Source organism: Diabrotica virgifera, chromosome 6, assembly GCF_917563875.1.
Source record: "Diabrotica virgifera virgifera chromosome 6, PGI_DIABVI_V3a".
NCBI classification, from domain to species: domain Eukaryota; kingdom Metazoa; phylum Arthropoda; class Insecta; order Coleoptera; family Chrysomelidae; genus Diabrotica; species Diabrotica virgifera.
This window is the reverse complement of record NC_065448.1, coordinates 42,501,926-42,514,590: the sequence shown is the minus strand read 5'-3', so window position 1 is coordinate 42,514,590 and position 12,665 is coordinate 42,501,926. Positions and strand designations below refer to the sequence as shown.

The following is a 12,665-nucleotide window of genomic DNA, read 5'->3' as shown; positions in this document are numbered from 1 at the left end:
GGATGTAGATTGTAACACAATCTACTATTGTACTAACAACTTTTTTTATTACTGACTACCATGTACTTTTTTCGTATTGAGGTCAAGTACATATTCACTACTTATATCTGATATGCGCGACATTATTCCTTGCAAACCATCTGAGATATTTGGAAAAACTACTGTTTTGTCGACATATTTAATGTTTTTTAGACGCACTTCATTCTGCATGCGTGAAAACGAGAGATGTCTTGTGCCGCTCTAGCAGCACTTTTATTTTTATTTAGATCAGCGCTCTAAATTTTTGATTTAAGATGAACCTGCACAGAAATATTCTGGTTGGACGAGGAAAACTGCAGAAAAAAATCGAAAATTTTCAATATTTTTAGCTGAAACATTTTTTGCAACTTCAAATGCTACAATTTTCTGTGTGTCAGTTTGAAAATAAATAGATTTTTGGTTGTTAAAATACAATTACTTGAAAAAGGATCAAACAAGGAGACAGTCTTAGCCCGCTACTATTCATAATAGTCATATAGTACAAATTGATTAGAAATACTTTAGAAAGAACCAACCAAATACACAATAATTGCATGCGAATGGCATAGTCCTTATAGAAGATTCCGTGACCAAAATGCAACAGTACTCAACTGGAAATAGTTACCGCATATGATTTATCTTGAAAGTATTATTACTAATGATGAAAAGATAGACATCGAAGTAACAAACAGAAAAAAGAAATGGAACAAACTGTACTACGCACTAGCGCCAGTTTTGAGAAAAAAGAATTGTCCCAAGATACAAAATTAAAAATATATAATACGATTGTGATACCGACTGTTCTATAAATATACTAGTGAAAATTGGACTTTGCAGAAAAAGCATAATAGTAGGATAAACGCAACGGAAATGAGACATCTACAAGATATAGTCCGAAAGACCAAATGGAATAGAATAAGAAATGAGACAACAAGAGGGATACCCAAACAGGAACCAATAATGAACACAATAATAACGAGACAATTATATAGGTGAGCAATTAGATAAACAAATTGCTAATTTAATAACTTATTTTCAGATGCAGGCTGAGACATCTACTCTACATCGCGCTATTTGCGCAGTAGATGACACAACACCGATCCAACTGTGGGAACCAGAAATGCACATACACCACCTTACTAAGAACGAAAAAATACGCACCTGAACGGGTAAACCTCTGCACGGGCGACATCCCAATGAGGTCAGCCAAGATTATGTCGACAGTATAGCGTCGAACTACTGGTTGACATAAGGAAAGATGTTCCCCGAAACGGAAGGTTCATTACTGGCCATTCAGGATCAGGTTATACCAACCAGAAATTACCTGAAATATATCGTCAAAGACCCTCAGGTGCAAAACGACAGATGACGATATCGATGTCACGCCCAAGAAACGGCATGACTCAGTTGGAAATGTCCTTCATCAAGAGATAGCTATCAAACCGGGACTTCTCCAAACGGACCATCTCCCATATTATCAATACGTTCCTGAGAGTATGCTTGAGAATGATAACTATAAGCTATACTGGGACCGCACTGTGCTCACAGACCCAACAGTGGCACATAATAGAGCAGATCTCGTATTAGTCAATAAATTAACGAGACAAACAACACTCATTGATGTGGCGATTCCTAACAACAATAATCTACGTACTTAATTTACTGAAAAGATCCCCAAGTACAGAGATCTGGAAATTCAAATACGGAGACAATGGAAAATGCAAAGTACCTAGACAATACCGATTATTATGTCCACTACTGGAGTCATTCCGAAGACCCTCCTCGAAAGCATAAAAAAGCTGGGTTTCAATGAACATCTTATAAGACCATGCAGAAAGCTATACTACTCGCGACGACCAGAAGTGTACGAAAATTTTTGGGAGATACACCTGCATACCAAGTCACCTAGGGCTCGACAACATGGAAAAAGTCCCACCAGAGCTCAATCCTTTTGATACCGTAGGTAGCTAGGACGAGTCAATTTTCCCCTTAGAGGGAGTGTGAGCCATATGGCTAAATCTAGATAATACGAGACAATTAAACTGGTATAGATATCTGATGAGAATGAAACCCAGTAGACTGAGAATTCACGAAACAAGAAATATCACAAAAAAGAAAATGGCAGACCGAGGGAAAAATGGATACATCAAATAGTAGATGCGGTAAAGATTAAACAGAAAACTCTTGAAAAAATGAAAATAAATGTACAAGACAGAAAAGTATTACGTAACGTGATTTTTGAAGATTTTTGACCCCCCATCCCCCTATGTAACGCACCGTAATGGGGTGTTAAGTATTACGTAACGCAATTTTTGAAGATTTTTGACCCCCCTCCCCCCAACCTGCGTTACGTAATACTTGAACGGCCCCAAAAAATGGAAGAGATGGGTTAATATGTTCTTCTAGTTCCATGGTGGCTACCATATTGGTTGTTGGTGAATATGTAGTACAACTAAACCCAAATCTGATAACTGAAAAGGAATACCTAAGGAAGGGGAGAAACAAATAAAGAAAGTGGGGGACATATTTATCCCGAGAGGGCCGAAAGGGTTAAGATATGTTTCGATGGCTTTACATAGCTGTACGTGGCTGTACCTTAATTTTGAATATTGTAACATTAAATTTGATGTATTGCTTACGACCTTGCTGGCCAGTCAGTAATCTTACACTTTTGGCCCAAGTAACGTACCAGGCAAGAAAATAACGTTTACAAAACCTTGAAACAACGTCATAATTATAACCAAACCACGTCAGTTTATCACGTTTTTCGACGTCGAAAGTTACGTGAATTTGTCCCACCATAATCATTTTTATCACGTTTTGAATACGTGCTATCAAAAACGTAGTTTTATGTCGTTTTTCAGATTATTTTTCATTTTATGGTTTTGAAGATACACAATAATTATTCATATGGGCATTGTTAGTAGGTATTGCAATTTTTCATTTAACCGTTTTAAATTTAGCCCATAGGCTAAAAGTAAAACCAAATGGAAAACTCTCTTAAATGTATAGAATTGCAATACCCTCAATGAAACATACCTATATAGAATTTTTACTTTTTATATACACTTACTGTGTCAAAATTAAAATAACATATAAACTAATAGATTTATTAACAAATTACATAATTTAATTAAACTCAATAACACAACATTAGTTAATTAACAGAAAATAAACCCCAGAATAAATTAAAACATAACCTCAAACAAACTAATAGATTTATTAACAAATTACATAATTTAATTAAACTCGATAACACAACATTAGTTAATTAACAGAAAATAAACCCCAGAATAAATTAAAACATAACCTCAAACAGTTTTCAAGAAGAAGAACTCACTTAAGAAAAACGAATGAAAATCTCTTAACTAACACGTTTCTTCAACTAAATATCTAAAAGAAAAGTCTTATTTTACCACACAAAGCACGTAAACAATAAATGAAAAACTTCTTATGGAAATTGTTTGGAGTCATAAGCAAAGTCTTTAAGCTCCTCCCAATTTTGTGACGTCAGACTTAGGCTGTCTGAAGAAAACGTAATTTTAAACGAATTTTAACCTCATTAATCTTACGTATTTAAAATCACCTACAAAAGACGTTTATACGACGCAATCCTCAAACACGTGTATATATTCAACCAAAAACTGACGTTTCCTCGACGTTCTTGACGTCACTTGATTGCCTGGGGTATAAGCCCCCAATACTCCACAATGAGGGATGAAACTAGAGAGCGATTGCTCAGGAAGCGTAATCTCAAAAAAATTATCTTAATTGACTCTAATATAAAATTTGAAAAATCGTAGATGTATTTTGGTACTTTTAAAATGGGTGCTCTAATTATTTATAACAAGTTACACATAGTATCCCCCTCAGAACCCTTCCATCCCCGTATTTAACCTAGCGACAAATTTAATTACCCCTAAAACAGCGATAAATAACTGTTTTTTATTGCATTCCTCACATCTTCAGGGCGTGTGATCTGAATCGAGAAAGTCATGCCCTTGCGCTCTTTACCATCTTCAATTATGGCTTTTTAGGATGTTTTAACTAGAAACACATGTTTTCTTTAAATGGCTGCGCGATAATCGAGCCACCTCACAGAAGTGTAGTGTTGTTATGTACATGCAGGGTTACTGTTCAAAAATAAATACGCTAAGTGGATATAAAAGGGAACATTAGTAATAAAAAGTTTATGATCGGTAATAATACAGGATGATTCTGAAAAAAGTAAAGAGCGATACAGGGTAACGGAGAATAAAACGATTATTTGATTATGAATTTCTCCGTTTTTCATTTTTTATTAGAGTACAAAATAAATCCTGAAGAATAAATAATGGGAATAACGTTCTTCTTCTTTGAGCGCCGTCTCCCAATCGGAGGTTATATATCATCATCACTGTCTTTAAATCATCTCCTTAATCATGTCTCCTTGTTCCTATAGTCCTTCCTCCTATTATTTTTTCCTGTATTATCAATCTTAGCATTTGCTATCGCTGTCCCCTCATTACGTGTCCTACATATTATATCTTTCTTATTTTTATTGTTTTTATTATTTCGTATTCTTTGCCCATTTCTCAATACCTCCGTGTTCGTTTTCTTCTTTGTTCATGCTGTTTTAAGCATCCTTCATCAGTGGCGTACTGATAGATCAGCGGGCCCTGGTTCCAGTTGGGATGCGGGCCCGCTCGCCCAATAAAAACACACATTGTATATCAAAGTTTTTAATAAACATTAAATATAAATCAGCATACATCATAAAATATATATCATATACATATTTATAAAAACTCAAGCTAATTTATAGTCCATTTACTCAGAACTTTTGCTGTAATTTAAAAAAAACTGCTTGGATTGACATGAAATTTGACGTACACATGGCTAACATCTCAAAGAAAAAAGTGATATTGTGCCGATGGGTACTTTTGCCCTGAGGGTGAGTTTCACCTCTTCTCAGGGGTGAAAAAACATACGTTTAAAATAAGTCCGAAATTAAATAAACTGACTAATAATTCTAAGCAACTTTAGTTCTATAGTGTTTTTTCACTATAAGTCAATACTTTTTGAGTTATTTGCGGGTGAATATGGTTATTTTTCAACAAAAAAACACATTTTTAGATTGTTTTTCTCAAATAACTCAAAAAGTAAGTATTTTGTCGAAAAAAAAAATCTTAGTAGAAATATAGCTTATAAAAAAGAATGTGTGTGTACTTTGTACGCACGTAAGAAGTTATACTTCTATTATATGATTTAAACGAAATTAATATACTTTTTATTTATATTTTGTTTAAATATTAAACTAATTTATACTTACTACTTCTCAAACATTTTTATTAGAACAGTGCCAAAAATTAAAATAATAAAAGAATAAAACACACACAAACACATTAAACAAGCCACAAATGATGTCTGAACATTAATTGTCGAAAATTTTTTTAACTAAATACGTATTTTCTGAAAATACAATTATATATTAAATATACTTACAATCATAAAATGTATTAAAAAAAACAAAAAAGAAAGTTTCTATTGGGACTCGAACCAGCGCTGATAAGTGCGGTTGGTATTGGAATTCATTCGCCTTCAACGCTTAGCCACGGACACTATGTGTCATTATGTGCGAAGATCGACTAACTAAACACATTAAACTTTTGACATTTTTGAATTAAATCAAATTATTTTGATTTTGAATTGAAATGATCTAGAATTGAAAAAATACAACAAAACATAGAGTAAGAAAACAATATATTAGGTGAATATTGATAGAAATTTTGATGGTAATCAAATTATATAAATAAAAGTATTACATACTATGTATTTTGGCAGATCAAATAGGTAGGTTTATACCCATGATACATTAACAATTATTACGTACCTGTTGCCTTTAAAAACTATTTAAAAGTCACTACAATATTATAAACTTTTTTGTGTCTGTCGTCACAACAATAAAACTAATATATTATACATTTGTTTACCTTTACCTTTACCTCCAAACCACAGCTGTCCTACAGCTGCCATATCGGATAATTTTTGACATGTCATTTGAACATCCAATCAGAACAAAGTTATAATGCGCATGCGCCGGGCTGATAGGTTTTAACATATAAAAATTCACCCTCTATCGCCGGTAAAGAAGTATAACTTCAAAAAAGAAAAAATGGTGTATATACGAAGTCTGTAGACCCAGTAGGAGCGGAGTTGTAGGTAATAAAAAGTAGGTTCTTATTCGTCAAATTCCAAATCGAACATTTAAACGTAAAATAACCACAAAATAAAGCACTTTTAGGGAAAAACTCATCGCAACTTTCTTAAAGTGTTTAAAAAAGCTTTATTTTTATTTTTTTTATGAAAGCTTCTAGCATCAAAATCTAAGTATGTAGCGCTCAAAATAAATTTGGTCTCTTGTAAGTTATTGGTGATACCAAAAATATGAAGTATGTAGTAAAAAATAATATTTTTTAAATAATTATATTACTTATAGGTTTTGCTATTGTATTTTGGACTTTTATTTTCCTGAAGACAAAAATTGGTTAAGATATGGCTGTTCAAAATTTGCATATCCTCATGATTAGTGACCCGTTTAAGACCATTTAACTGCAGCCTTTTCAAAAATAAGCACTTTGAACCAATGAATATTACAGATGTTAAAATAGTTATTTATGATATAAGTGTTAAAAGTACACGTTTAAGGCACGCATGTGAAAGTTTGCAGAATGAGCAATAGCGAGTTCTGCAAATCACATGAATGCCTTAAAAATGTACTTTTTAACACGCATACCATACAATATTTTTTCTACAAACGTAATTACAGGACAATATCTACAAAAACTTTTACTTGAACTTGACTGACATTCCATTTTTATATTTTTTTGACGTTACATCAAAATTGCCTATACGGTCAATACGAATTGCAGTGCCATAAAAATTTTAAAGCACTAGTGCCTTAAAGTAGCATTTTTAACGCTCGTATGGAGTGCTAAAAATTGCATTTTTAACACGGTTGCAGAAAAACAATATTATAAAGTAATTTCTGAAGCGGTAACGATTAATTTAATTTTGGATACTAATTTCACGATTTTTTTACCAACAAAAAAAAATGGACTAACATTCTTTTGATCGTAACTTACTTATTGTACTTTTTATGTTAGAAACTTTTTTAAAAAACAAAAAGCTTTTTTCAAATACTTTAAAAAATTTGCGTTTTCCCCGAAAAGTGCTTGATTTTTTGGTTATTTCACGTTGAAATATTCGATTTGGAATTTGACTAGTAAGAACTCACTTTTCATTAGCTGCAACTGTGCTTCTACTGGGTCTACAGACCTCATACATACACCATTTTTTTTACTTTTTTATAAGCCATATTTTTGCTAATAATATTTTTTTTTGATAAAATACTTACTTTTTGAGTTATTTGCGAAAAACCGCCTGCAACGTGGTTTTTTGTTGAAAAATAAACATTTTCACTCGCAAATAACACGAAAAGTGTTGACTTCATGAAAAAACGGTATAGAAAAAAAGTTGCTTAGAATTAGTTAGGTAGTTCATTCAATTCCGGACTTATCCAGTGAAACACCCTGTGTTTCTTAATAAATATTGTTTTTAAATTTTTTGATTTTGATATTGGTAGGTTCTTCGTTTTTATTTATAAGTACCTACCCAAAAATTAAAATTTATTAAGCAGTTAGATTTTCTAGTGTGTATACTGCGTGACCCGTCAAAATAGCCCGGTCAAAATAGCCCCGTCAAAAAAGCCCCGTCAAAATAGCCCGAACACAAAATAGCCTCGACAAAATAGCCCGCAAACAAAATAGCCCCGACAAAATAGATCGCACACAAAATAGCCCCGGTCAAAACAGCCGCGGCTAAAATAGCCCCGGCTAAAACAGCCTCTTATAAACAATTACTTACATAATTATTTATTCAAGGTGTCCAAAAACTTTTTTTTAATTTAAATTCTTTGACAAAAAGGAAGAACGTATTCAATTTATTTAATTTAAAATGCATTTTACTGTTGCTCGATAACAGAAAAAAAATGTTTATATCATAAATTAACATTGATTTTCGCTTAACTTAAATGTTCAAACTTCCAAGAGGCAGGAAAGACAGGACTCGAGTTCTCTGAAAAGACAATTTTTATTTAATGTCGTTAAGATAAACATCTGAATAGAGGATAATTATCATTTCCGAAAAAATGTATTTTTAAGGAATTATTTCATGATGAATTCTGAAGGGAGCTTTTTTTTCGGGGCTATTTTGTCGGGGCTATTTTGTCGGGGCTATTTTGTCGGCGGGCTATTATTCCGCGGCTATTTTGTCTGCAAGCTATTTTGTCGGAGCTATTTTGTGTGCGGGATATTATGTCGGGGCTATTTTGTCGGAGCTTTTTTGACGGGGCTATTTTGACGGGGTACCGTGTACTGTGTACTTGTGTGGTTCAAAATGTCCATATCAAGTTAGAAACAAAAGAAGCAAAAAGGGCGCTAAAGCGGACTTCTGTGGGGCCCGGGCCCTGGTTCCACGGAACCCGCGGAACAATGCTCAGTACGCCACTGCCTTCTATATCACCACATTACAAAAACCTAGCTTATTTATGTGTTCTTTCTTCAGTGTCCAACTTTCAAGTCAATATTGTAGTATCGAAAATACATAACAACTCAGAGCTCTTACTCTCAGTCTAATCTATGGTCTTTATTGCAGTCTGCAGAGAATTGTTTTCGTCTTTACAAACACATTTATTGCTATTTCTATCCTCATCCTTATTTCTGTTGTGTCATCATTATTTCCTGAAATCCAGATTCTAGGTAGTTGTATTTATCAATCCTTTTTATTGGTCACCACCCAAATGTTTTTTTTTGTTTGTATATTTGTTTTCTTTGTTATTATTATATATTTATCCTTTTTTATTCATTTTTAGTCCATGTTTTTATAAAAACTGGATTTATTGTTTAGTAATAGTTGGAGTTGTTCAATAAAGCGTGCCATAATCACTGTGTCTTCTGCATATCTTATGTTGTTAATAGTTCTTCCGTTAATTACTATTCCTTCACTTTCAGCTAGTAATGCTTCTTCAAAAACATATTCACTATATACATACGTTGAATAGTAGTAGAGACAGAATACATCCCTGCATAACTCCTCTCCTGATTTCAATTTCTGAACTGGGTTAGTTATCTATTACAAAGTGTGTGCTCTCTGATTCCAGAAAAAGTTTGTTATTATTCTTTTGTCTATGTTTCTTGTTTTTAAAACTTGGACTAATTTGTCATGTCCTACAGTGTCAAATTCTTTTTCAATGTCAACTTAACAAACATGTACATCCACCATCCACATTCATATCCATGTATCCTTGAGCTATCGCATTAAAGACAAATAACGACTCCTAAGATAGGAACCAATATTCCATTTTGGTACTGTTTTGTATATTGCCTTAAGCAAGTCTACTATAATGTCTAAGCTTTCAACATTTATATTGGCCATTTTTGCCGGTTTTTAGTTAATGCCATTTTAATTATCTCTTTTAATATCTTTAAAACCACACCATCTTCTAATTCTACTTCCATCTGTTCTGTTCTATTGTCTTTGAACAATTCAACAGTTATTCATTGATGTGTTTTGCCCATCTCTTTAATTTTTCGTTAGTATTCAACACTAGTTTCCCATGTGTATCTTTCATGATTGCCGGTTTTCTTTTTTTTATGGTACTGGCGTACTGGATCATAGTCTCTGGACAAACATGTAATTATAACAATTCTTATAGCCTAGGAGGTCAATATACAACTGTGTTCCAGGGTGAAGTTTATGGTTTGGTGGCCTGCATTGATGGAATCCTGAACGAAGACTCCAAGGCAAAAAGAATCAACATTTACACAGATAGCCAAGCGCCAATTCCAGTTGTAAAGAACCCACAAACCAAATCAATACTGGTGAGGAACTGCAAATATCTCCTCAACAACCTGGCAAAAGACAATAAAGTGTCTTTACTATGGATTCTCTGTTATGAAAGGATGCAGGGAAATGAACGAGCAGCTTTGTTGGCAAAACAAGGCTTGAGAGAAACATTTGTAGCCCAGAACCATTGTATGGCATCACCAAAGACTAAAGACGCTGCACGAAACGAAGTTTAGAAATGTCTGATAAGGAATCCTCAAAAGAAATCAAAGGAAAAATAAATAAGAATATTGGTAAAAAACACTGGGAAAATTGATGAACCTCAATAAACGAAAGATTAAAACAGTCGCCGAAATATAGTGACTGACCATTGTCGAAAACACCTATACAAAATAAGTAAGGTGAATGACTCATGGTTCATGGTATGAGGTGGGAATTTACTGATATGAGATCAGCTGAGTCTTTTCAGAACCAAAAGATATCATATCAAGAAACTGTTAGTTGAGGCCACGGGATTTATAATAGGAGTTTGATAGAAAAAATTGTGCTATAAATTATGAAAAAAAAAACAGGTGTGATACAAATACAAAGTACTTTTGACCGAGTACCAAAAGATTAGACAGTCTGGCATGAATTAAGAAAAAGAAGAATATTTTCTTTAACTGAGGAGCTAATTTTCATAACCCCACATGTCCAAAAATATTTTTTTTAGAGGAAAGATGTTTCTAATTCCTTATTTTAAAACGCATTGCCTGTCATGTTTATTGCTGATCAAAAACCCATATTTCTAGTTGTAATATTAATTTAAAAGTAGGTGTTTAAAGCAAAACCCCACATCTGATATGTGACGGTTATAGCAAAACCCCACATTTTCTATTCATTCATAGAGAAATAAGTATTCCAATTACGTGACTTAAATACATGGTTTTGATTTGATTGTTATTGTTGACAGTAAACAATCTTAGGTTAGTTTAAGAGGAAGGTTATAATTTAATGTTGGTTTGTGCTTAATTGAGTAAAATTATGAGTTTAAATGAAGGTAATTTAGATAGTGAATTAGTATTAGTTGGAAGAGCAAGTTCTGGATCACGAAAAAGACAAAAGACAGTTCCAAAGCGTCAACTTCTTAAGGAAAAGAGATACGCTGCTCCTGCTGGTGGTTGTGTGTTCATAGGTTGGTTACATAAAGGTAAAGCTTTTAAATGTTGTGTAGTTCGGCCTAGTGATGCCCGTGCATTTCGGAAGACTCTTTATTCGAAACCCGAAAAACTTTTTCAGGACCAATTAGTTGGTAGGTTCATAATAACAAAAAACGTTCAACGTCGGAGGTCCCGTTATGCTAAAGTAAATTGATTTGATCAAAACACCACATATCCAAACCTGTTATGTTCATAACCCCACATGTGACATGTGTTTCATGCATAAACCAACATCTAACAATTTTATATCAAATTTTTAATTTGTTATACCACTTTCTACACAAGTAAGTAGTTTTCTTAGCTCATAAATCAATACTGAATTATAATTATATTACATAAATATGTTGTGGTGAAATAATATAGGTGAATCGGTTTTTTACTCTCCTGAAAATATAGCCAATGTGGACATGTGGGGTTATGAAAAGTAAGTAGCTCCTCAACTATTTATTCGCATTATGAATAAACTTACCTTTCTCTAATTTCGGTGTCAGTGGCGCCAGCTGTGATCTGCTACTTGGACTAGTACAAAGTTGAGTGAGACTTTGTTCGGTAGGTGTCGCTAACTTCTCGGCCAGTATAGGATTTGCCGCGGCGATTGTATATTTACGCATTTCTAATAACACTTGCGCGCTCTTTTGGTCGGAAGGCGAATGAGCATCGGATTCGTCGTGAGGCGAGTTGGGTTCTTCTTGCTAAAACAGAAATCTAACGTGAGTAATGCTTTTATCTGCCAATAGATGGCGCCGTACACAATATACGGCATTATAAAAAAATTAAATATATAATTTTATACACATTTAAAAACAAAAAATGATATAATAATTGAATTGAATATTAATTGAACTTAAAATATTAAATAAAAATACACTTAAAACAATTATTACAATAAAAATTAAAACATTACAGTTTAAGCAATTAAAGGTAGCAATTTGTTCTTTAAAATTAAAATTTATCAATTTGAATATTTCCTGATGATTTTTCACAATGTACCTACATACAAATTTAACGATTCATGGGTGGCTTGCATAAAAATATTTCTAGGCTCAGCAAATCAGAATGAACTACATTGTTTAAAGTAAAGTAAATTTAGAGAAAGAAAGAAATATGATAATGGGAACGTATATGAGCCATGGAGAGAACTATATGAATAAAAGAAAGAATACCTAGTAAAAATAACGTGAAAAAGAAAAGAAATTTAACAATGCATTGTTTAGGTACGGTACAACTATAAATGGATACTTGAGGATATTTTGGCTAAAGTGGATGATATGGTTATTGGTACCAATTATATTTCCTGTGCATAACCCTCTTCAGAGTTCTGAATAAAATTTTGTGGCTGTTGTTGTGGACGTTGTGGTTGACAGCATTGATAAAGAAACTTGAACATCAAAGGAAAAATTACAGACTGTCGCTGTTAAAGTGGAAAAATAAACAACGAATTATTAAGTGATATCTTCAATTGGTCGATTAGATTTTGCCAATAGAATAAGAATATATTTATACATTCTGTTGGTGTAGGTAGGTACCTATATACCTACACTTCGACATTTCAGATATTAGACG

At 33.1% G+C, this 12,665-nt stretch overlaps 1 protein-coding gene across 1 annotated transcript in view; it reads right to left on the bottom strand.

Annotated features, from left to right (window-relative positions):
* LOC114324522 (ecdysone-induced protein 74EF) overlaps positions 1-12,665 on the bottom strand; it is an 843,335-nt gene that overhangs the window by 668,761 nt on the left and 161,909 nt on the right. The window contains exon 5 of the mRNA XM_028272381.2: positions 11,572-11,794. Coding sequence (XP_028128182.1) covers positions 11,572-11,794 — 223 coding nt within the window. The remainder of the gene's footprint in view (positions 1-11,571; positions 11,795-12,665) is intronic.